General features: G+C 41.6%; 2 protein-coding genes across 3 annotated transcripts in view; both read right to left on the reverse strand.

The window, feature by feature from the left end:
- Positions 1 to 7869, reverse strand: part of FAM161A (family with sequence similarity 161, member A) — a 28782-nt gene extending 20913 nt beyond the window's left edge. For both annotated transcript variants that reach the window (XM_010863279.1, XM_010863278.1), the window contains exon 1: positions 7607 to 7869. In XM_010863279.1, coding sequence (XP_010861581.1) covers positions 7607 to 7801 — 195 coding nt within the window. In that variant the 5' untranslated portion in view covers positions 7802 to 7869. The remainder of the gene's footprint in view (positions 1 to 7606) is intronic.
- Positions 7870 to 22275: 14406 nt separating this feature from the next.
- The window catches only part of CCT4 (chaperonin containing TCP1, subunit 4 (delta)), a 13254-nt gene continuing 8886 nt past the window's right edge, over positions 22276 to 26643 (reverse strand). Inside the window, exons 9-14 of the mRNA XM_010863280.1 lie at positions 25978 to 26074; positions 25787 to 25897; positions 25563 to 25693; positions 25170 to 25404; positions 23222 to 23335; positions 22276 to 22993 (exon numbers count right to left, since the gene is read on the reverse strand). Coding sequence (XP_010861582.1) covers positions 22979 to 22993; positions 23222 to 23335; positions 25170 to 25404; positions 25563 to 25693; positions 25787 to 25897; positions 25978 to 26074 — 703 coding nt within the window. The 3' untranslated portion in view covers positions 22276 to 22978. The remainder of the gene's footprint in view (positions 22994 to 23221; positions 23336 to 25169; positions 25405 to 25562; positions 25694 to 25786; positions 25898 to 25977; positions 26075 to 26643) is intronic.

The following is a 26643-nucleotide window of genomic DNA, read 5'->3' on the forward strand; positions in this document are numbered from 1 at the left end:
AAAGACTCTGATGCTGGGAGGGATTGGGGGCAAGAGGAGAAGGGGATGACAGAGGATGAGATGGCTGGATGGCATCACCGACTCAGTGGACGTGAGTTTGGGTGAACTCCAGGAGATGGTGATGGACAGGGAGGCCTGGCATGCTGTGATTCATGGGGCTGCAAATAGTTGGACATGACTGAGTGACTGAACTGAACTACAGGCTATAAGGAAAGTAAAAATGAACAAAGCAATTTGGGGCAGAAAGCCTGGAAAGGGAGGTTAGGGCAATCAAGATGCGGTTTCTATCTATAGATGGCTCCCGACCCCTCCCTGGTCATCTGGTTTCAGCCCCCTTACAACCCTTCAAAGCTGAAAGGGTCGGACACTTTGGAGTTTGGAACGTTCATATGGCTTGGGGGAAAGATTACAGACATGGTGTCAGAATTCTCATTCAAGCCTAGGTTCTGCACTTCTCAGTCATGTGGGGAGGCTAAGAACTTTGGAACTTCAGCTTTAAGAAACATAAAGTATGTGAGCCAGTTGTTAAACTATTGTCTCACAGCTCCAAAGTCACCCTTTTATACCCTGCTAAGTGATGCTGGGGACAGGACTCTGCAAACAACATTTCTGCTTTGCCACAGACTTACCACTGCTGTTGCTGCTGCTGCTGCTAAGTTGCTTCAGTCGTGTCCGACTCTGTGCGACCCCATAGATGGCAGCCCACCAGGCTCCCCCATCCCTGGGATTCTCCAGGCAAGAACACTGGAGTGGGTTGCCATTTCCTTCTCCAATGCATGAAAGTGAAGTCGCTCAGTCATGTTCGACTCCTAGCGACCCCATGGACTGCAGCCCATCAGGCCCCTCTGTCCATGGGATTTTCCAGGCAAGAGTACTGGAGTGGGTTGCCATTGCCTTCTCCGAGACTTACCACTAGATTCTGCCAAAAGTGGGGCTAGAGGGAGACTGCAAGGCTGGAGGAGGAAGAAGGGACTATTCCTTCCTGTTAGTTCTCCATCTATTTGTCTGCTTGTATCACCCCAGCTTCCCTGGTGGTTCAGACAGTAAAGAATCCGCCCACAATGTGGGAGACCTGGGTTCAATCCCTGGGTTGGGAAGATCCCCTGGAGGAGCAAATGGCAACCCACTCCAGTATTCTTGCCTGGAGAATCCCCATGGACAGAGGAGCCTGGCGAACTAAAGTCTATGGGGTCGCAAAGAGTTGGACACGACTGAGCGACTAAGCACAACCACACATCACCCCAGCAGTGTTCTTCCTCTGGGCAGCAGCAGCTCACTCTAGCAGCAGGGGCTGATTCCAGCCTGCAGGTTCTCTAGTGCTCACAGAATCAGCAGAATCACCCTGAGGGCTTACTGTTCCCTCCCCCTCGGATGCTCTGCCTCCAGATATCTGCACGGCCCACCTGCTCACTCCTTCAGAGCTTTACTCAAAATGTCATCCTCTCCACAAGGTCTTCATTGACTACCCGTTTTTGAAATGACAACCTCTCCTCTGACTCACTGCCACCCCTTTTTTTTCCTGCTTTATTTCGTCTCATAAGTACTCACCACCAACTGACATTCTACTCTTATTTGCTGATGTCGTTGTGTATTACCTCCCTGTCCCTACCAAAGAGTAAGCATCACGAAAGCAAGCATTTGCTCTGTTGTGTCCCCAGTGCCTAGAAGAGTGTCACTGAAAGACACTCAATCAGTGTTTACTAGATAAACAAATGTCCAGCTAAAACAATATTAAGTCCTCCCAAGGGGAATGAACAGGTATTCCCTCACCAAAGGCTAAATCAAAGAAATACTGGCTGCTCTAAAAAGCTATATTCTACTGAGTGTTAAGGAAAGGGGTTATCTTCCGAAAGCTATCATTAAAATAGGGTGGATATTCCAAAGAATCGTTTTTAGGCAAAAGCATCCACCATTCATTCTTTTAGACTCTTCCTTAAAAGAAGGTCTTATAACAATCATTTTCACAAAAAGGATGAAGTTTATTTGAACCTGGAAAAGATGTTTGAAAATGATACAGAAGGATTTGTAACTTCTAAAGAGATGCAACAGGCCTGATAATTATACTTAAGCACTGACTGCACAGTATTCACTCCACTTCAGCTTAATGCTGGGAACACAAAACTTTTCAGATAAACAGATCTCACAGTGTTTTACCCAAAACAGATAAATGGTTAATAAGCGGCTTCCAACTCTAAATTCATCATTGTCTCCACACAGAAGGAAACAGTAGTTCAGATAACCTAGGCCAAGGACATTATTTTCCAAGAGCCTAAGATTGCACCCTTTCCCTTTAACTGTTGAGCTTTTTGTAGAATGTTGTACACACAGCCATGAGATTAGAGGATAATCTTCCCTAGATTGGCTTGACCCATTTAGATGATGACTCCTTCCAACACATGTTGCTTCATTAGTAATCAGCATTCATCATTATCTGTGTTAAAGTTATCATCTATAATTCTGGAATTTTTATTAAAAAAATTTTTTTTGCATTAAAGGGATTTGTAAGGAATGAGGTAGATCTACATGTAAATGATAAAAGGAAAAAACCAAGGGGCAGGACAATATATATCTACAAAATGCTACCATATATTAAAATATTATGTACACAGGAGATAAGAAAAGGCCTAGAGTATATATCTGATTCAAAACAGTGACTACTAGGACTTCCCTGGTGGTCCAGTGGCTAGGACTCTGGGCTCCCGATGCACAGGGCCTGGGTTCAATCCCTGGTCAAGGAACTAGATCCCACATGCTGCAGCTAAAGATCCTGCATGCTGCAACTAAGACCAGGTGCAGCCAAATAAAACAAACATTTACAAACAAAACAAAATAAAACCCAGTGGCTACTAATGCGGAGGGAGCGGGGAGCCAGACTCTCTTTTTGCAGGGAGAAGTATCAAAGGGCCTTAGCCTTATTTATAACATTTAAAATTTTTAAAGGAGAATGTTTATGTATTACTTCTATAATTAAAATGTAACAACAAAAAAAAGAAAATGTTTTGTGAATAGTAATACTAAATTAAAAACTGAACAATTTCTAATGGCTACTTGGTCAGCCTGGCACGTCCTGTGCTCCTGGAAGTGGCTCTCACACTGCCCCCACGATCCTGCCTACCTGTTCCTTGCTATTCTACCTGCTCCCACCCCCACCCCCAACTGCAAATGATAACACCTTTATTTCTTCAGGAAAAAAGAAACTATCACAGGGAGTTCCCTCATCTTTCCATCTACAAAACTGCCCACTTTTGTGCCCCTTTTCGCCTTCCCTCCTGCCTCAGAGACGAAATGTCCCTTCTCTTAGCAGCATCTGACCCTTCCCCTCATCACTGAAACCAATGAATTGGAAACCTCCATGCTCCAGCAATAAATCTACCACGGGAGCTGATCTTAACCTCTTTTGCCCCATTTTCATGACCTGACTGTTGTTGAGGGTTTTAAGAGCTCTATACTAGGCCCCTTCTCTTCTTTCTCTGCACTCTGTCCCTAAGTGACTTCACTGTTTCAAAAAGGCTGAAAACTCCCAACCCATGCCCTGCAGTTCTCCAGTTTCATAGGCCGAACTGCTTCCTACATCTTTCCACTTCCTAGTTTCACAGATATCTCAAATTTACCTGTTCAAAACTGAAACCTTGATTCCCACCCGGCCTCTGAATCTACTCCTCTTCAAGTTACTCCCAATCCAGTAAATGGCATTATCTTCCATGCAGCTGGTCAAACCAGAAATCTGGGCATGAGCACTCTTGACTTCTTCCTTGGCCTCACATAAGTCCTATACAATCTGTGTCCACTTCTGGCCTGGACTCTAGGTCCAAGCCACTGCCTCTGGCCCCTTAATCACTGCAACAGCCTCCTACCCAATCCCCTTTCTTTCTCAAACCCTCCAATCATTCTCCACAAAGCCATCAGAGTCATCTTTAAAAAATGTAAACAGAAACACGCTAGATCTCTTAAAAGCCTCAAAGACTTCTCACTGCACCTGCAATAAACATTAAACTCCCTACCGTGGTCTGTACGGACCTCCTTACCTCTCCGACCTTTTCCAGTCCTGTTGGCTGTCTTTCAGATTCTTAATGACACAAAACTCTTTCTCTTCCTATCTTTGGGCCTCTGCATATGCTGCTTCCTCTACCTGGAATGCTTTTCTCACCCCCACCCCCACCCCCGTCTCCAAAAATGGTTGGTCTTTCTCATCTATCAGGCATTGGCTTATATGTTAACTCATTGAAGTCGGTCCCTGCCTATCACATTTTTAATTATAGAAGCCTGCTCACCTCTTTCCCAACATTTCCTGTCTTATAATCATTTGACTGCTCATATTTTATTGTCCAACTTCCCTATCAGACTGGAAGCACTGTGACAACATGAGCTGTGTCTGCTGGCACTCACTTCTAAATAGTCCATTACTGGCACTTAATAAATGCTCAAAATGTGCTGAAAAAGAGAAGGCCATCCCATTAGGAAAATCCAGGAAATTTTAACTGTGAATTACAGAATATTCCTTTACCCATATCATCATCAACCACAAAGCAAGACCTACGAACTGATATCTCCAACTGAGGCTAGATTCAAGGAATATGCCTTAATGCCCTTATATGGGCACAGAGTCCTGTAAGGGGTGTATATGGAGCCATGAGGGCTTGCGGGGAGTGGCTTGGCAAGCCAAAGGATTTAAAGGGGCCTACTATGACAGTGAATTTTTTGGGCTCCAAAATCACTGCAGATGATGACTGCAGCCAAGAAATTAAAAGACGCTTACTCCTTGGAAGGACCGTTATGACCAACCTAGACAGCATATTAAAAAGCAGAGACATCACTTACCCAACAAAGATACATCTAGTTAAGGCTATGGTTTTTCCAGTAGTCATGTATGGATGTGAGAATTGGACTGTAAAGAAAGCTGAGTGCCAAAGAATTTATGCTTTTGAACTGTGGTGTTGGAGAAGACTTTTGAAAGTCCCCTGGACTGCAAGGAGATCCAACCAGTCCATCCTAGAGGAGGTCAGTCCTGAGTGTTCACTGGAAGGAGTGATGTTGAAATTCCAATACTTTGGCCACCTGATGCAAAGAACTGACTCATTGGAAAAGACCCTGATGCTGGGAAAGATTGAAGGTTGGAGGAGAAGGGGACGACAGAGGATGGGATGGTTGGATGGCATCACAAACTCAATGGACATGAGTTTGGGTAGACTATGGGAGTTGGTGATGGACAGGGAGGCCTGGTGTGCTGCAGTCCATGGGGTTGGAAAGAGTCGAACATGACTGAGCAACTGAACTGAACTGAACTATGACAGTTAGTTCTCCGTAATCAATTTTGTGTGATGGCTATGGTAAGCTGAGTTAACTCCATTTTACAGACAACAAAGTTGAGAGAAACTAGCATTTAAAAATCAAGGTGAGATATCAAGCCAAACTGTGAGGAAGGTAAAGCTTGGCTGCTGCACTCTCTTTCTTGCCTTTCCAGTGCTTCGTCTGCCAACCCCAGTGTCTCCATCAGGTCTACTACCATGTGCTGCGTGCTAAGTCACTTCAGTCGTGTCAGACTCTTTGTGACCCTATGGACTGTAGCCTGCCAGGCTCCTCTGTCCATGGGATTTTCTTAGAGAGAACACTGGAATGGGTTCCATTCCCTTCGTCAAGGGACTTCCTGACTCAGGGATCAAATCCACATCTCTCACATCTCTTGCACTGGCAGGCAGGGGGTTCTTTACCACTACTACAGTGGCAGCTGATCCAAATTTGCTTTTGGTTCCTTCAAGTACCGTGGTCTCAGAATAGAGTTAAACTTAGCTTCCTTTTTTCTTTTTTAGTGAGATACTGTCCCTCAGAAACTAGTTTATTAGATAAACTGATCTCTCCTAAGGTAATGTTTCTAATACAAATTTGCATTTTTACAGGGTACTCTGGAAGTATACCTGCAACCACAGAAATGACTGACTTTTCCACTACAGCAAGCCAGAAGAGAACTTAATCTCTTGTTGTCTTGTTCTCTTTCGGATAGGTGTTTAAATAACAGCCCCACTGGCAGCTGTTGTTATTACTACTAATTTATACAAACTCTTTTAGCTATCACATATGCTCTCATTTGGTTCTCATAATAGCCCAGTGAGACAAGAAAGACAGTTATTTTAAAGCTCTTTTATAGATAAGGAAACAAACTGAAAGAAGTTACGTCTTAATGTTAACTAGCAAATGAACAGATCCTAACTCAGGACTCCAAATTCTTCTCTTCATTCAAATCAATGTTCAACATCAGTCTACCTCCTTCATTGGGTATTGAAATTTGAAGCTTTATCATAAGTGAATTTGGTTGTAGGTCACTCATTCTGGTTCAAGTTCAGGGTCTTAATCTGCTTTACTCTGGATAACCTCAAGTAGTTTATCTGTTGGTAAAATACTGCCCATAAAAGGTGTTACTACAGATTTTCTCATTAACACTTCTAGTGCAGATTAAAGAGATTAGAATTCCAAAATATCCAGTGATTTCTAATAGCCCGAGACCACAAGATCCCCTGGAGAAGGGAAAGGCTGCCCACTCCAGTATTCTGACCTGGAGAATTCCATGGACTATATAGTCCATGGGGGTCGCAAAGAGTCGGACACGACTGAGTGACTTTCACTAGACCACATGTTTTGAATCTAAGATGCTTTGAGCAAACAGTATTAAGAATTTGGGGGGACTTCTCTGTTGGTTAAGACTCTGCACTTCCAATGCAAGGGCCTTGGGTTCCGTCCCTGGTCAGGGAAGTAGATTCTGCACGCCACAACTAAAGAATCCACACAAAGGTCGCATGGAGGCAACTGAGTCTCAGCACAGCCAAATAAAATAAATATTAAAAATAACAAAAGAATCTTTTACCTGGGGTTAAGAAGGTTTATATCTGCAGATTGCTGGTTAAAATTCAAAGTTCTCATCTTTTAAGGGAATAGAGCAGATGGCAGACTTGGCCCCCTACCTGGTAGACAGGTGTTTCCAAAACACTTGACACTGAAAATTGATCCGTGAAAAAGCTGTTTCTCCCCACTCTGAAGAGCAGTGTGGCAACACTGCAGCCTCAGTAATTTGCTTCTCTGGAGGCTTAACTCAGTTTCTGATCTACCCACTAAACTCCTGCTGGTTTTAAACATCATCTCTCATGTACTGTATTAAGATGCACTAATAACCAAGACATTGAAGTGACAACAAAGCACACCTGACAACACAGCTGATTCACTTGCATTTTTTGGATTATTCTCTGTAGGACAGCAGTTTTCCTCAAGTTGAAAAGAAACAGAAAAGAAAAAAAAAAGAAAAGAAAATACCTACTCCCAACAGTTGCTGGAGCATAAGAATAAAGTTCTGTACTTTTCATTAGAAATAGCGTAACGTAAATGCCCTCCAAGAAATTTCTACAACAATCTCTTTGGTTAAAATTAAAAGACTTTTCAACCCCTCGGTTTTGAGTATTTTCCGTGAGGGCCCAGAGGACATGGTGGGCCAGGCTCACCTGTACGGAGGGTCAGGACAGGGTGCGCATTTCCCAGCCCGCGCCTCACCAGCGGGGGTCGCCGATCAGCCTCCAATTGCAGCCAGCGCCCAGCCCCACCCCACTTCCCGCCCCTGCATTACCGGCGCCCGCGCCAGCCGTGCCGCCGCCTCTTTCTCTTCTTCTTCCTCCTCTTCCTCCATGGCCGCCGCCGCCGCCGACAGGGAATTCAAGGGGTCTTTGCGTTCGTACTGGGCGACCCGCGCTCTGGTGTTGGGATTGACCGGGGTTTGGAGACTGCTGGCCGCCAACTTCGCCGCTCGGTGCGAAGCGGCCATCACCGCGCCGCCGAGGCCTGAGCGCCCGCGCTGGCCCGGGGCGGGGAAGCCGGCGTGGCCGCAGGCGCCCGATTGCTCTTTGCTTAGGGTGGTGGTTACTAGGGGCCCGGTAACTAGGGACGCTACAGGGGCCGCGAGGGGCCAAACATCACTTAAAACCGGCGCCCGCCGCGGGGCCCCTTAGTGGAAGTCAGTATTGAGTCTTTGCTGATTTAGAGGATTGGTCTGCGGAATAGGGCACCTGGTCCCTCTTCTTCGCATTTCACCCCCTAAACGCAAACTTCTCACATTACACTAATGAAACGACTTGTGGTGGTAGTGATGGGGCTTTTTATTCATTGAAATAATATGTTTGGAGGAGGTGGCGGCGGCAGAAGAAAGCAGGGCTTGTTATTGTGTTGCGGTCTCGGGACAATGGTAACGTTTGCATCCCGCGACCTAACATGGCTCTCCAGCGAGCCAGAGAATGGGAAGCCGTGGGTTACCTTCTACCCTGACTTGAAAGCTGGAAATCGACCAGTCTGGAGGAAGGTGGAGCCTGGACCACCCACCAGTGATTGACAGTGCAGGTGTGTGACTCGCACATTTGCTGCTTGGGTTCCTGCGCTTTACAGTGGTGGGAATCGGAAGGCGTGAACGCCCACCAGTAGCCACAAACAAGCCTCATCTCCACCTCACCCCCAACATCTCCCACTTGGGATTTGGGCTCTTCAAATGACGCCTTCCCACTACACCAAGCGCCTGTTTGAGAAGCCTAACCTTAAAATAGCAGGCGTGGTGCTGCTGCTGCTGCGGCTGAGTCGCTTCGTGGTGCAGTGTCAGACAAACCCCTACTCCCTGAGGCTGAGGCCGCAGCCACCTCCCACTCCTGGCCGTACAACCTGCTGTGGCCACCACACAGTTAGGGTATGCAACGCGCGATATCAAGACCCCTTCTCTGAGGTCTGAACCAAGTACTTCTTCCGTCAGGAATGTAAACACTTGCGAAACGCCCCACTCCCTCACCTTTCTGCAGGCTGCTCTTTGTTTTGGCTGAGGATTTGCTTTGACCACTGGAACGATACTGGCTGGATTCTTAGCCAAAGCTAGAGTTGGAAACCCCTGAGGTACCGACGCCGCAAATGACCACAGAAGGGACTTCTAGGCGTTTGCATGCAGCGAGTTCTGTGGCTGCACGTGACCCTCTTGTGATTTGACCCCAACCCCAAACCAGCTTGCTGAAACACTGATAATAGAACATTAGAAGAGATTGGAAAAGAAGCAGTAAGTGTGGAGGACATATTGTATGTGTATGTAGAAGAGCAAAAAAGCTTCCACTCGTGAGCAATATTCTAAATTTGCAGTTATCTTTTAAATTGTTTTTATTGAAAAATAGTTGATTTACAATGTTGTGTTAGTTTATGTACAGCAAAGTGATTCAGTTATATATACATAAGTTTGCAGATATCTAATAATATAGCCTCAAAATATATAGAGCAGAAATGGACAGATCTACAAGAAGAAAATGACAAATCTTAATCATCATAGGAAGAATTATTTTTGCACCTTTGTATTGAAATATATACAGTGCAATGAATAGATCTTAAATGTGTAGTTGGATGCCTTTTGACAAGTGTGTACACTCGTAAATCATATTAAGGTACAGAACATTTCAGTCATTCCAGAAAGGTCCTTTGTGCCCCTTCCCTGAATGGTCCCCATTTCACATTTCCTTGACTGTTCTAGAACTTCATATAAATGGAATCATACTGCATATAGTCCTTTTTCTCTTCACTTCTTTTTATCAACATACCAGTTTTTAGGGATTCGTCCATGTTGTATATAGGGGTGGTCTGTTCCTTTTTAATTGCTGAATAGTATTCTTTGCTAAGATAATAGTTTTCCAATACTGGAAGAATTTTCCTCTTTATTTTGTGCTATTCATAATGTAACAGTTACAGACAAGATATACTCTTACATTTAATCAGCACCATTGTGCTGTACTCAGTCACTTCAGTTGTGTCCAACTCTTTGCCACCCCATGGACTGTAGCCTACCAGGCTCCTCTGTCCATGGGATTCTCCAGGCAAGAATACTGGAGTGGTAGCCATGCCCTCCTCCAGGGGATCTTCCCCACCCAGGGATTGAACCCTTAACTCCTGCATCTCCTGCATTGCAGGCGAATTCTTTACTGCTGAGCCACAAAGGAATCCCAATCTGCATCGTTAACATTGTCTGTATCACTTTCTTAAGTTTATTCACTTACCTGTTGTTTCCATTTATTTACTATTTGTTTGCTGTCAGTTTGGATCCTTCAGGAAGATGACACCAAGAAGGAGTTAGAAGTGAAAGAGTTATTGGGGGAAGTTTCTGTGAAAGATAAAAGGAGAGGAATAGGAATGTTTTCAGGACAAGATATATTCTGACACCTTAGATAAGAGAGAGGGAAAGGAAAATAATTGTGTAGGAGGAGGCTGAAACTACAGTGAAGGCCTGAAAAAGTCTCCGACTGGTTAAAAAGAGAACTCCAACACAAGGATTGCACATAGAGGAGACATGGCCAAACACTACCAGTCCGGCAATCTCATCATTGGCTAGCACTCTCTTTGAAAAGCAAGTTCTCAGATGGTATACTTGGGAAAACCCTAAAGTGCTGCGCTTGAAGCCTGTTTGTTAGCCAGTGGTATGCTGGTAAATGGTTGATGACGGTCTCTCTGGGAGAAAGTGTGTGTGTGATTATGCTTATAAATTTTAGTAATAAAAAGAATTGTAGCACACAAGTTATAAGTAATACATACTTTTTACTGTAAATCACCCACAATTGATTCTTCCAGAATACTTTCACTGGTTTTTGCTGAACTCTTATATCTATAGCCAACCTATGGTTGCAACTGATTGATGAATGCTGGTTGATATTTTTGTTTGTATTAATGACTAAAATGAAAGTAAAACAACCAACATGTATATTAGAATTTCACTTGTTTGCCAATGTTGTGAGCAACTTCCTTGCTAGAATACTTTTCTAACACTAGAAGAATTTTCCTAAATTTTTGTGCTATTCACAATGTGACAGCTTTAGATACCACACACAAGTTTTTTCTGCATTACTAACATTTTCTTTATTGCTTTAAGTTTTAAAGTCCAACTTGTAGCACAGGCTGATTTCGATGGTGTCTCCCCCACTACAAGAGCCAATTTCAAGTTACCAGTGTCACATCACCAAACATGAACTTGGGGAAAGATGCCCAATAGGACACCATTACACAGTTTTCCCACCACACAGATAGAGTAATAGTCTCGAGAGCATGCTGCTGCTGCTGCTGCTAAGTCGCTTCAGTCGTGTCCGACTCTGTGCGACCCCATAGACGGCAGCCCACCAGGCTCCCCCGTCCCTGGGGTCTCGAGAGCATAGGTATAAGAAAATGTAGTAACAGAAGAGGAAGTGAAGAGTTTTGAGAAATTATCTTTGTTTTGAATGTAATTTATTTAATTATAGTTCAGCAAAACAATTTTTAAGAATGGCTATGTTTAACAACCAGTTTGAAAATATCCTGAAATTTTTACAATCAGCTATTTCAAGGCAGTACTGACAGGCCCCTGTACACTGTAGTGACAACTGCCTGCAGTCCTCACAGCAGAGCCTGTCTTTAAGGGAGATCTAAGCAGCTAAGTTAGATGGCTGCCACATTTGCCATTGTGAATAAGGCAGCTATGAATACTCCTGGATGTGTCTTTGACATAGTTATGTATATATGGAGGGGTGTAGACGATTTGAAGAGCACGGTTACAGAGAACACATGTCCATGTGAAAGTGAAAGTCGCTCCACCCTGTCTGATTCTTTGTGACCCCATGGAAGGACCCCCTTACAGTCCATGGAATTCTCCAGTCCAGAATACTGGAGTGGGTAGCCATTCTCTTCTCCAGGGGATCTTCCCAAACCCAGGGATGGAACCCAGGTCTCACACATTGGGGGCAGATTCTTTACCAGCTGAGCCACCAGGGAAGCCCAAGAATACTGGAGTGGGTAGCCTATCCCTTCTCCAGCAGACCTTCCCAACCCAGGAATCGAACCAGGGTCTCCTGCACTGCAGCCAGATTCTTTACCAGCTGAGCTACCAGGGAAGCCCTGGTAATATACATATTTAGAGTATACATATTTAGTAATATGTACATATATGTTTTGGGAGCAGCGGCTGCGTGGTGTGGGAGCAACTGTGAGAAGATACCCCATGTCCAAGGGCAGAGAAGCCCCAGTAACACAGTAGGCACTGGAGCAGCAGCTGCTCGGTGCTTGAGTGACTGTGAGGAGATACCCCATGTCCAAGAACAAAGGAGAAGCTCCAGCGAGACGGTAGCAGGGAGCAAAATCTCATTTAGAATCAAACCCCATACCCGCCAGAATCACTCAGAGGCCTCACACAAACCTTGTGCGCACCAGGACCCAGAGAACCCACAGAGACTGAGACAGAACTGTGTTTGTCTCCTGCAGAGGTATGGGTCTGCCCATACCTCAGCAGTGGACTGCCTCAGGGACAGGGGCTCTGGGTGCAGCAGACTTGGGTATGGCATAAGCCCTCTTGGGGGAGGCCGCCATTAAACCCACCATAGAGCCGCCAGAACTTACACAGGACTGGGAAACAAACTCTTGGCAGGCACAAACAGAATCTTGTGTGCACCAGGGCCCAGGAGAAAGGAGCAGTGACCCCCACAAGAGACTGACTCAGACTTTCCCATAAATGTCCAGGAGTCTCCAGCAGAGGCATGGGTTTGTGGTGGCCTGCTGCAGGGCTGGGGGCACTGAGTGCAGCAGTGCATGCAAGGGACCTTTTGAAGGAGGTCGCCATTATCTTCATTACCTCCACCATAGTTTGGCCCAAGTAAATAACAGGGAGGGAACACAGCCCCAACCATCAATAGAAAATTGGATTAAAGATTTACCGAGCAGGGCTCTGCCTATCAGAACAAGACCCAATTTCCCCCTCAGTCAGTCTCTCTCATCAGGAAGCTTCCATAAGCCTCTTACCCTTCTCCATCAGAGAGGGCAGACAGATGAAAACCACAATCACAGGAAACTAAGCAATCTGATCACATGGACCACAGCCTTGTCTAACTCAATGAAACTATGAGCCATGTTGTGTAGGGCCACCCAAAACGGATGGGTCATGGTGGAGAGTTCTGACAAAATGCGGTCCACTGGAAAGGGAATGGCAAACCACTTCAGTATTCTTGCCTTGAGAACCCCATGAACAGTATGAAAAGGCAAAAAGATAGGACACTGAAAGATAAACTCCCCAGGTCAGTAGGTGCCCCATTGGCTACTAGAGATCAGTGGAGCAATAACTCCAGAAAGAATGAAGAGATGGAGCCAAAGCAAAAACAAAACCCAGGTGTGGATGTGACTGGTGATGGAAGTAAAGTCTGATGTTGTAAAGAGAAATATTGCATAGGAACCTGGAATGTTATTTCCATGAATCAAGGCAAACTGGAAGTGGTCAAATAGAAGATGGCAAGAGTGAACATTTTAATAATCAGCGAACTAAAATGGACTGGAATGGGTGAATTTAGCTCAAATGACCATTATATCTACTACTGTGGGCAAGACTCCCTTAGAAGAAATGGAGGAACCATCATAGTCAACAAAAGAGTCTGATGTAGTATTTGGATGCAATCTCAGAAACAACAGAATGATCTGTGTTTGTTTCCAAGGCAAACATTTCAATATCAAGTAATCCAAGTCTATGCCCCAACTAGTAATGCTGAAGAAACTGAAGTTGAATGGTTCTATGAAGACCTACAAGACCTTCTGGAACTAACACCCAAAAAAGATGTCCTTTTCATTACAGGAGACTGGAATGCAAAGGTAGGGAGTCAAGAAACACCTGGAATAACAGGCAAATTTGGCCTTGGAGTACAAAATGAAGCAAGGCAAAGTCTAATAGAGTTTTGCCAAGAGGACGCACTGGTGATAGCAAACACCCTCTTCCAACAACATAAGAGAAGACTCTACACATGGAAATCACCAGATGGTCGACACCGAAATCAGATTGATTATATTCTTTGTGGCCAAAGATGAAGAAGCCCTATACAGTCAGCAAAAACAAGGCTGGAAGCTGACTGTGGCTCAGATCATGAGCTCCTTCTTGCCAAATTCAGACTGAAATTGAAGAAAGTAGGGAAAACCACTAGACCATTCAGGTATGACCTAAATCAAATCCCTTATGATTATACAGTGGAAGTGAGAAATAGATTCAAGGGACTAGATCTTATAGACAGAGTACTGATGAGCTATAGACAGAGGTTTGTTACATTGTACAGGAGACAGGGAGCAAGACCATTCCCAAGGAAAAGAAATGCAAAAAAACAAAATGGTTGTCTGAGGAGGCCTTACAAATAGCTGTGAATAGAAGAGAAGCGAAAGACAAAGGAGAAGAGGAAAAATATACCCATTTGAATGCAGAGTTTCAAAGAACAGCATGGAGAGATTAGAAAGTCTTCCTCAGCAATCAATGCAAAGAAATAGAGGAAAACAGTAGAATGGGAAAGTCTAGAGATCTCTTCAAGAAACTTAAGAGATACCAATGGAACATTTCATGCAAAGATGGGCACAATAAAGGACAGAAATGGTATAGACCTAACAGAAACAGAAGATATAAAGAAGAGGTGGCAAGAATACACAGAAGAACTATATATAAAAAATCTTCACGACCCAGATAATCAAGATGGTGTGATCACCAACCTAGAGCCAGACATCCTGGAATGTGAAGTCAAGTGGGCCTTAGGAAGCATCACTATGAACAAAACTAGTGGAAGTGATAGAATTCTAGTTGAGCTATTCCAAATCCTAAAAGGTGATGCTGTGAAAGTGCTGCACTCAATAAGTCAGCAAATTTGGAACTCTCAGCAGTGGCCACAGGACTGGAAAAGGTCATTTTTCATTCTAATCCCAAAGAAAGGCAATGCCAAAGAATGCTCAAACTACCGCACAATTGCACTCATCTCACATGCTAGAAGTAATGCTCAAAATTCTCCAAGCCAGTCTTCAACAGTACATGAACCATGAACTTCCAGATGTTCAAGCTGGATTTAGAAAAGGCAGATGAACCAGAATTCAAATTGTCAACATCCTTTGGATCATTGAAAAAGCAAGAGAGTTCAAGAAAAACATCTACTTCTGCTTTGTTAACTATGCCAAAGTCTTTGACTGTGTGAATCACAACACATTGTGGAAAATTCTGAAAGAGGTGGGAATACCAGACCACCTGACCTGCCTCCTGAGAAATCTGTATACAGGTCAGGAGGAACGGTTAGAAATGGACATGGAAAAACAGACTGGTTCCAAATCAGGAAAGGAGTATGTCAAGGCTGTAAATTGTCACCCTGCTTATTTAACTTATATGCAGAGTACATCATGAGAAATGCTGGACTGGATGAAGCACAAGCTGGAATCGAGATTGCAGGGAGAAATATCAATAACCTCAGATACGTAGATGACACCAGCCTTATGGCAGAAAGTGAAGAAGAACTAAAGAGCCTCTTGATGAAAGTAAAAACGGAGAATGAAAAAGTTGGCTTAAAACTTAGCATTCATGGAGAAGGAAATGGCACCCCACTCCAGTACTCTTGCCTGGAAAATCCCATGGATGGAGGAGCCTGGTAGGCTGCAGTCCATGGGGTCGCTAGGAGTCAGACGTGACTGAGCGACTTCACTTTCACTTTTCACTTTCATGCATTGGAGAAGGCTATGGCACCCCACTCCAGTGTTCTTGCCTGGAGGATCCCAGGGATGGCCTGGTGGGCTGCCGTCTCTGGGGTCGCACAGAATTGGACACGACTGAAGCAACTTAGCAGCAGCAGCAGCATGTGTATGGGCAAAAAACTCAAGGACTGTACTTGTGACTAATTGTAAAACAGGTTATTTTAGTTTCTGTTCTGTGTAAAGTGTAAAGCATTCCAACAAAGGGTTTTAATGTACATTTTTTTTTTTTGCACCCACACTGTTGATTGCTAAATGTAGTAGTCTGATCATGATGCTGAATAAATGTTTAAAAAAAAAAAACAACTTAGCATTCAGAAAACTAAAATCATGGCATCCAGTCCCAACACTTCATGGCAAATAGATGGGGCAACATTGGAAACAGTAACAGACTATTTTGGGGGGCTCCAAAATCACTGCAGATGGTGATTGCAGCCATGAAATTAAAAGACACTTGCTCCTTGGAAGGAAAGTTATGACCAACCTAGACAGCATATTAAAAAGCAGAGTGAGTGAGTGAATGAAGTCGCTCAGTCGTGTCCGACTCTTTGCGACCCCGTGGACTGTAGCCCACCAGGCTCCTCAGTCCGTGGGATTCTCCAGGCAAGAATACTGGAGTGGGTTGCCATTTTCTTCTCCAGGGGATCTTCCCAATCCAGGTCTCCTGCATTGTAGGCAGACGCTTTAACCTCTGAGCCACCAGGGAAGTCCAAAAAGCAGAGACGTGACTTTACCAATAAAGGTCCATCTAGTCAAAGCTATGGTTTTTCCAGTAGTCATGTATGGATGTGAGAGTTGGACTATAAAGAAAGCTGAGTGCCAAATTATTGATGCTTTTGAACTGTGGTGTTGGAGAAGACTCTTGAGAGTCCCTTGGACTGCAAGGAGATCCAACCAGTCCATCCTAAAGGAAATCAGTCCTGAATATTCTTTGGGAGGACTGATGCTGAAGCTGAAACTCCAATACTTGGTCACCTGATGTGAAGAACTGACTCATTTGAAAAGACCTTGATGCCAGGAAAGATTGAAGGCAGGAGGAGAAGGGGACGACAGAGGATGAGATAGATGGTTGGATGGCATCACCAACTCAATGGAGATGAATTTGAGTAAACTCTGGGAGTTGGCAATGGACAGGGAGGCCTGGTGTGCTGCAGTTCATGGGTTCAGAGAGTCAGACACGACTGAGCGACTGAACTGAACTGAACATACATATTTAGTAATATACATATTTTAGAAAATATTTATATAAATATATTTTATATATTTTAAAGGGCTTCCCAGTTGCAGCTAGTGGTAAAGAATTTTCCTGCCAGTGCATGCAGGAGACGTGAGTTCAATCCCCTAGATCAGGAAGATCCCCTGGAGGAGGGCATGGCAACCCACTCCAATATTCTTGCCTGGAAATTCCCATGGACAGAGGAGCCTGGGAGCTACAGTTCATGGGGCTGCAAAGATTCAGACACAACTGAACAACTGAGCACATATATTATAAAATAATATAAATAAATTTACATAAATATATATATAAAACCATTGGAGAGTATGTATTATTTTAGGAACACATGGAACTTTGTAAAAAGAAACCATAGCACTAAGCCATAAAGCTAGCCACAAGAGACATCAAAGGATTAATATTGTACAGTCAACATTCTTTGATCAGTTAGTGCAATTAAGTTAGACAATAACTTTTTTAAAAAGCTAGAAAAAACCTTTCAGTTTGTTGACTCTGGGCTTCCCTGGTGAGTCAGATGGTAAAGAATCTACCTGCAATGCAGGAGACCTGGGTTCCATCCCTGAGTCAGGAAGGTCCCCTGGAGAAGGAAATGGCTACCCACTCCAGTATTCTGACCTAGAGAATTCCACAGACAGAGGAGCATGGCAGGCTACACAGTCCATGGGGTGGTAGAATTGGACATGACTGAGAGGCTTTCACTTTCATTTTGCAGACTTTAAAATATTTCTAAAAAACAATTCATGGGTTACAGAATTCATGACAGAAATGATAAAATACATATATATTTAAATTATATATGAAATAAATATATTAGTTACTTTGAAACCACTTAAATGTATGTCAAATATAAATCATATATTAATAAGTTTATATATCAATACATAAAGTATACTAATATATAATTATACATTAATACAATAGTACATTAATGTATTTAATAACTTATTTTGTTTTTAAGCTGTGTTGGAGTAATTTTTTTAGCCATGCCACGTGGCTTGCGGGATCACAGGATCTTAGTTTCCCAACCAAGGACTGAACCTGTGACCCCTGCAGTGGAAGTGTGGAGCACCAACTGCTGGACTGCCGGGTTATTCTTGTTTTGTTTTCTGATAGCAGCTGCTGCTGCTGCTAAGTCGCTTCAGTCGTGTCCGACTCTGTGCGACCCCATAGACAGCAGCCCACCAGGCTCCCCCGTCCCTGGGATTCTGAAAGGGTAAGGAGGTGTTATCTTGTAGTTTTGATCTGCATTTCCCTAATGATTAGTGCTGTTGAGCATCTTTTCATGTGCTTATTGGACATTTATATATCTTCTTAGGAGAAATGTCTATTCAAGTTCTTTGCACATTTTTAAATTGTGTTGCTGAGTTTTGGTAGTTCTTTCTTGACATTCTAGGTGAAAAAATTGAAAAAGTGAAGGTGTTAGCCGCTCAGTGGTGTCCGACTTATATTCTAGGTAGTAATCCCTTATCAGATATGGGATTTGTAGAAATTTTCTCCCTTTCTGTGGGTTGCTTTTTATTCTGTTGATAGTGTCTTTGATGCACAGAATTTTAAAATATCATGAAGCCCAGTTTGTCTCTTTTGTTATCTGTGATTTTATGTCAAATCTAAGAAGTGATTGGCAAAATCTAATGTTGTGAAGCTTTTGTTCTGTGTTTTCTTCTAAGAGTGTTATTGTTTTAGGTCTTAATTTAGGTCTTTGATCCATTTACAGATAATTTTTGTGTGTGGTGTTAAGTAAGGGTCCCATATCATTCTTTTGCATGTAGATATCCAGTTTTCCCAGCTCTATTTGCTGAAGTTTGAACTTTCCACATTGACTGGCCTTGGCTCCCTTGTCAAAACTCATTTGACAATATATATGCTTTTGAACTGTGGTGCTGGAGAAGACTCTTGCAAATCCTTTGGACTGCAAGGAGATTCAACCAGTTCATCCTAAAGGAGACCAGTCCTGGGTGTTCATTGGAAGGACTGATGCTGAGGCTGAAACTCCAATACTTTGGCCACCTCATGCGAAGAGTTGACTCATTGAAAAAGCCCGATGCTGGGAGGGATTGGGGGCAGGAGGAGAAGGGGACGACAGAGGATGAGATGGCTGGATGGCATCACAGACTCGATGGCCATGAGTGTGGGTGAACTCCGGGAGTTGGTGATGGCCAGGGAGGCCTGGAGTGCTGCGATTCATGGGGTCGCAGAGTTGGACACGACTGAGCTACTGAACTGATGAGGGTTTATTTCTGGGCTCTCTATTCTATTCCACTGGTCTAAATGTGTGTCTTCATGCCAGTGCCACACTGTTTTGATTACTGTTGCTTATAATATAGCTTGGAATCAGGGTGCATAATACCTCCAGCTTTATTCTTCTAAACGGTGCTTTGGACATCTTTTGTAGTTCCTTACAAATGTTAGGATTATTTGTTCTAGCTCTTTGAAAAAAATGCCGTTGGTATTTTGATAAGGGATTATATAGATCACTTTGGATATACTGACACTTTAACAATATTAAGTTTTTGAATCCATAAACATACAATGTTTCCATTTGTCTTCAACAGTGTTTTGTAGTTTTCACTGAGCATATCTTTCACCTTCTTGGTTAATTTCTAAGTATTTTTTGATGCTATAATGAATGGAATTCTGTAATTTTTTTTCATAGTGTTCAGTTAATGTATAAATGCAAATGATTTTTGTGTTGATTTTGTATCATTACTTTGCTGAATTCATTCATCACAACAGCTTATGTGTTGAATCTTTGGGACTTTTTACATATAAGGTTGTATCTGCTGAGGCAATTTTACCTCTTCCAATTTGCATGCCTCTAATTCTTCTTGCCTAACTGCCCTGGCTAGAACTTCCAGTACTATGTTGAATAGGGGTGGCAGAGTGGGCATCCTTGGCTTTTTTTTTTTTAGTAAAAAAGCCTTCAGTCTTTCACTGTCAGTCTTTACTCTCTACTGTGATTTTACTTGCATGACTGATTTTTCATATTTTGATGTCCTTTTAAAAACTGAAGTGCAGTTGTTATCCAATGTTACCTGTGTACAATACAGTGATTCACAATTTTTAAAAATTATACCCCATAGTTATTATAAAATATTGGCTATATTCCTCATGTTGTACAATGTATCTATTTTATACCTCATGATTTATATCTCTTACCCACCCCTATATTGCCTTCCTTCCTTCTCTTGCCACTGGTAATCATTCGTTTAAATTTTTTGTGATACTCACTAGTTGTATTCCATATATAAGTGGTATCATACAGTATTTGTCCCTTGTTTCACTTAGCAAATGGTCTAGTATCCCATTGTATATATAATACATCTTCTGTATCCATTCACACTACTGATTTTTTTGTTGAATTCCAGGCACTGTGAATTTTGTTATTATTATATCCTTTAAGAATTTTAAGCTTTGGTCAGATTCAATCTTGCTATTAAGGCTGTACTATTCTGAAGGCTCTACTCATTCCCTATTACAAGGTTTTCTCCAACCTAGTAAGAATTTAAACTATTTCAACGCCACTGTAAATCCAGTCTACTACTTTCACTGGTTTTTCTGTGAATTCTATATAGTTTTACCGGACACATAATACTCAGCCAAAGACTCAACTACACCTCTACACATCTCTGGGAACTATTTCTGTAAAGCTTCATTTTCTAGTACTCTGTTCTACAACTTCTAGCCACTCAGTGTATCTGAACCTTTGATCCTTATCTTAATTCAGCAATATTGATGGAAAAGCTATTAATCTGTACCTTTAAAAAGCTCAATAAACTTAAAAAGTGATCTACACCTAAGATACATTATAGTCAAAACCATCAAAACACAAGAAATTTTAAAGTGGGAAGTGACTTCAGCAACATCGTTTCACATTTGCTTGATTTCAAGAAAAATGTGAATACACAAAAATGCATCCATCTGAATCAAACTGCCCCATGACACACGAAACTGCACACACACCTCAAAAAAACTGTTAAAAGGTTAAAGACATTAACCTTTATAAGCCAAACTCAACACATCCAGTGTTGCAACCTAGGTTTCATATACCCTCCTTCTACTACTTTGCAATGACATTAGCTCCAACAGCCACTTCAATTTTCTGGTGTTTTTTCAAGTGGCATGTAAATGTAATTCTTAACCAATTACTGTTTGTTAACTATTTGATCAGGTTCCTTTTGTGTTGTTGATGAAGTCTTGGGGTTGTCTCCAACCACATTTCTTCTCTAAGCCCTGTGGTTTCTATTGCAAAATTTTGCGTACCAAGATTTTTAAGGATACATCGTATTATAGAACTGACTTCTATGGTAAAATGTCAATAGTTCGAGGGTATAGGGTGTTCATACTGTTCTGTAAACTGTTTTTTAATGAAAAGCTAGGGTGGGAATTCCCTGCCTGTCTAGTGGTTAGGACTCAGCGATTTCACTGCTATGGGCCTGAGTTCCCTGGTCTGGCAATTAAGATCCCACAAGCCACGGGGTGTGGCCAAAAAAATTAAAATGAGAGTGAAAAAATAAATAGTACTCAAGAGGAAAAAAGTATGCAAAACCTTTGTCTCATTAGGATAGTCATCATTCCTATTTCAAAGCATACCTCTTAAATATTTAACAGGATAATTTTCCTTTCATTGCTTTAGAATTATCTAACTGAATCAGACCACTATTTTTGAGTTTTGTCATTTGGCCTTTCAGTGACAAAGCACCACCACTGCTTCGGAAAACATTAACTTTATAAATTTTATAAACTTGTAAAACCCAATCAAACCCTAAATAGTGGCTTAATTTACATCAAACTTAATGACTAAGATTTGTCTTGTTAGCATTTCTTTTACAAATTTTTAAACATATTTAGATATACAGGTATAGCCTAAGACACAGACACACATAAGGGTGCTGAATAACTCTTAAAAGTTCCAATATGAAAAATTCTGGCTAAAGTATTTTGACTTAAAAGTTTTTACATTATACAACATTGTTTTATGGCAGCTATAAAATGATTCTTTTCCAACAGCAAGGTCCTAATACCCACTAAAAAGAGAAATAATTACTGAATTATTAAATTCCAGACTATCCAAAGACTTATCTGAATTTACCACTTATCAGATTAGTCATTTTAATTAACTACTGGAGTTATCAGATACAAAGGAACTTCATACTGATTGGCTGAAGTTCTCCAAAACCTTTAGGAGTCCCCCCCTCCATCCACTGCTTTCATAATACTCTTTATATATAATACAAAAGATGATGAGAGTAATCACGGATTTAAGGCTCAATTTGTGATCCACCTTAAAGGTCTGGCCTTTATCCAAAGGCAATCAAAAGCCATGAAAGCGTTTATAAAGGAGTGCTTGACAAGTTAAAAAAAGACCACTAAGCTATATATAGAATGTGTGCCAAGTTGACTACATGGTGACTAAAACAAGGACAGAACTAGTTAAATTTTATAATACTCTTGGTGTAAGACTAAGATGTTTTAAACCACTGAGAAAAGACTTACTTATACAAACAAAATTTGCTACATATATGCATATTTTTATTTTTAGAAGGAATCCCAATACACACAACAGTGGTTCTTAGAAAATGGGATAAGAATGAGAAAAACTTTCATTGTTCACTCTTTCTGTACTGTTAACTTTTCAAACCACATATGTATTACTGAAAATGGGGGGTTATCAGGGTGATGAGCATATTGGGCCATTTTTCCTTCTCAATACTTCTATCAATAAACACAAAACTGGAGACTTCCCTGGCAGTCCAGTGTTTAAGATTCTTTGCTGCCCATACAGGGAGTGTGGGTTTGATCCCTGGTCGGGGAAGTAAGATCCCACATGCCATGCAGCCAAAAAAGAGAAAAACAACAAAAAACCACAACCTAACACAAAACTTAAGAGTACCCAGCATTAAGTCCTTCACTTTAACAGGCAAATGTTAGCTCCTTTTTTCTCTCCTCACAGATTTCTAGTCAATCAGAAATAACAGAATTTAGGAGAGAGTGGGAATAATGCAGAGTATAGAGCAATAAATTAATCTGCTTTTTGAAACCATGTGTTTAATATTTTCATTAAACTGTGTCAATACAATTTCAAGCAAATGCCAACTGGAAGACCAGGCCCAGAAATTCATAACAATCTTCCAAAGGAATGCCAAGGTGCTCTTCCACTCCAGCTGCACCATTAGTGGCCATGATGGTGCCAGTCAGACAATGTTAACCAGATTACCGAGTGTTTACCTGAAAAGAGAAAAATTTCAAAATCTCTAAGGACACAATTTTAAGGATGGAAGATGTTTAAGGTGGTTATCCAAACTTCCCTATTTTTATAGGTGAGAAAATACTAGACATATGAACTGTTTTCACCCTCGTGACTAGCAAACTAACAACATTTACTGCTCCCACCCCAACTCCTCAAAAATATGCCTTTCTGCCCTTGTAGGAAATTCACAACCTGTATATACTTACCACATCATCAATCTTCAGAATGCTCCGGACAGTTTCAGTTGCTAGAGTCAGTGCACTGACTGAAACCAACAGAGGCTGGACAACCAGTTCCTCCAGTATGTTGGAAATACCACCCTGCAAACCAGTACAAGTTGCTTTTAGTATTTGTAATGATACACATTACCAACTACACTGTTACCAGTAAACCTCAAAGCCTTTCAAACTTAGTTTTCCTGTAGTCTAGTCAAAGTCAGGTACTCTCTACTAAGCATTTCCCCAAGTTACAGGCTGTTTTTCAACTAAAATCTGGAAAAACTGAATTAACGCTAGACTCTCCCAATCTGAACTCCAAAACAATTCTTTGTATCTTTTAAAATTCCTGGCAAAAATTAAGTAGATGATATAGTTATTAAAAATTTTAAGATTTTTTTTGCTATATACCTGGAACTTGTTGAGTTGCTCAGTCTTGTCTGACTCTTTGAGACCCCATGGACTACAGCCTACCAGGTTCCTCTGTCCATGGGATTTTTCCAGGCAAGCATACTGGAGTGGGTTGTCATTTCCTTCATCAGGGGATCTTCCTAACCCAGGGATCGAACCCATGTCTCCTGCATAGGCAGGCAGATTTTTTTACCGCTGAGCCACCAGGGAAGCCCTCAAAACTAACACTCTAAATCAAGTATCTCAATTAAAGAAAAAAGTAATGAAATTTAAATCATCTGATTCCTAATTCTGAATTTGGCCAAGTCTAGTCTACCTGGTCCTTCACATCATTCTCGCTTTCCACTTTTAGATTCTTCCTGCCACTATTCCCTCACCTTTATCCTAGGATTACTGCTGATGTCTTAATAGGCAATCCTGTCTCCATTCTTCCCTCCTTAAAATGCTCTTTCCATCACCTTAGTCTCTTGGTTTAAACAAATACACAAAAACTCGCAACTACTGGAATTAAAAAACAAACAAACACCCAGCCACCCCACCCATTCATCAACAACTCAAGGGACTCTTCATTCTAGCTTTTATCCAGTCTTTCCAATCTTAAAGTCCATTATATGATCAACACATCACCTCTGCTCTAGACAAAATGAATTAACTTTTTTGGTCCCTCTTACCTATAAATCACTGCTTCCCCATTTGACACTTTTTTATCCCCTACCAAAGTTGCAGCTTCCTAAAACTTTCCCTAACCAGGTAGTGCCCTCGAATTCTACCTGCTTCTACCTTAAAAAAAAAAAAAAAAAATCACCTTGTATTGTCCATTTTTTCCCATTACATGTTACCTGTCTTCTCAATAAAAGGAGACGTTAATAAAACAATACAACAGGAGAAATCACTACTGTTCTGTGTGTTTACCCTAAGTAACTACACCAGGCTGGTGCTCACAATAGCAGCAATGGTTAACTATACACCAGGTGTCTTTGTTAAGAACTTTCTATTTAGTGACTTCCCTGGTGGCTCAAATGGCAAAGCATCTGCCTACAATGCAGGAGACCCAAGTTCAATTCCTGGGTTGGGAAGATCCTCTGGGGAAGGAAATGGCAACCCACTCCAGTACTCTTGCCTGGAAAATCCCATGGACAGAGAAGTGTGGTAGGCTATAGTCCATGGGGTCGCAAAGAGTCGGACACAACTGAGCGACTTCACTTTCATTTTAAAACTTTAATCCTCACAGGCCTATGAGGGAATATAATAATCCCTGTTTTTACAACCAAGAAAACGGAAGCACAGATTTAAAGTTGTACAATCATAAAATGGCAGGGTTAATGAACAAAATACTATTTCTCACTTAAGACATCATCTTCATTTTCACTCATTAGCATACATTAACTAACCTGCAGGTTTTGTATCCAAATTGAAGGTTACTCTATTTTTAATTACAAAGCCTTTTTCATTCCCCAGACAATTATGAAGCTTTCAGTATTTTTTATTAATCAACATTTTCTGCAGTAACCAAAGTTTAAATTACTACCTTTCGGACATTAATGCCTGTAGTTTTTTCTCCCTGAGCATGCCGGTTTCTTAGTTCTGTTACAGTAGAAATGGGATTCAGGCCAGCATTTTCAGCTAGTGTAGATGGAATGACTTCCATAGCATCTGCAAAAGCACGAATGCAGTAGGATTCCATACCACTCAATGTTCGTGAGTATTCAGTTAACCGTAGGGCCAACTCTATTTCTGGAGCACCACCTCCTGCAATAAGAGCTCTGAAATTCACAAGTGTATTTTTAGTTTATTTTATCCGACAGAAATAATAATTTATTTAAAAGCTTAATACTCTTTAAAGTTTTAATAATACTAAAAATCTTTAAAATATAAAATCTTAATAATCAAAATACGGCAAAACGTTACTTAGTAATATTACCTCTTCTTCACTAAACATCGAATAACACAGAGAGCATCATGGATAGAGCGCTCAGCTTCTTCAATCACCAATTTGTTAGAACCACGAACAACAATTGTAACTGTTTTTCCAGGGCTTGCACAGCCTGTAATCTTTAGTAAACAAACTCTGGAATTAGGTTATTTGAAGGATTAAAAAAAAAAACCCAAATCCCAAGCAAATAGAAACTTAATTTTAATAGTTACCTTGATCAGTTTGCCAGAACCATTTAAGCTGACCTCCTCAGCTAACTCAGCAGATCCCAGCATGTCAGCAGTGAACTGGTCAACATGAGCAACTGGTTTGGTTCCAATCGTCTGGGAATAACAGTCACATTCACAAACTCAGACGTCTGACTAGTGAACATTTTCACATATACAGATAAAGAATACTTTACCTTACAAATGAATTCAATGTCTTCTCTTTCAATATCCTTTACCACCATTATCTTCATTTTGTTCAGGAAATGTAATGCAAGATCACTAAGAGCATCTCTAAAATACAGAAACAGTGATTATGTCAATACTGGTTTGGAACAGAAATTCTGCTATTTAACTCCTTAGGGTTTTCCGTAATTTTACTATCGTTTAAATGGCCAATTATTTAGTTATTTGTGAAAGGAGATGCTTTAAATAGCTTGACCAAGTTTATGAGCTCAAAATTCTTAAATAAGATTTCTAAAGGATAATATTTAAAATGTATTCCAATAGCACTTGTAAAACACACAAAAGCAATTGTCATCATTCTTCTGATAGTTAACAATTAATACTTCATGAATTTAGAATTAAGTATCATGGTAAATTATGTTTGCTGCTACTGCTAAGTCACTTCAGTCATGTCCGACTCAGTGTGACCCCATAGACGGAGCCCAACAGGCTCCCCCGTCCCTGGGATTCTCCAAGCAAGAACACTGGAGTGGGTTGCCATTTCCTTCTCCAATGCACGAAAGTGAAAAGTGAAAGTGAAGTCGCTCAGTTGTGTCTGACTCTTATCGACCCCATGGACTACAGCCTACCAGGCTCCTCTGTCCATGGGATTTTCCAGGCAAGAGTACTGGAGTCAG

This window comes from Bison bison, unplaced genomic scaffold, assembly GCF_000754665.1.
Source record: "Bison bison bison isolate TAMUID 2011002044 unplaced genomic scaffold, Bison_UMD1.0 scf7180017864489, whole genome shotgun sequence".
Lineage (NCBI taxonomy): Eukaryota > Metazoa > Chordata > Mammalia > Artiodactyla > Bovidae > Bison > Bison bison.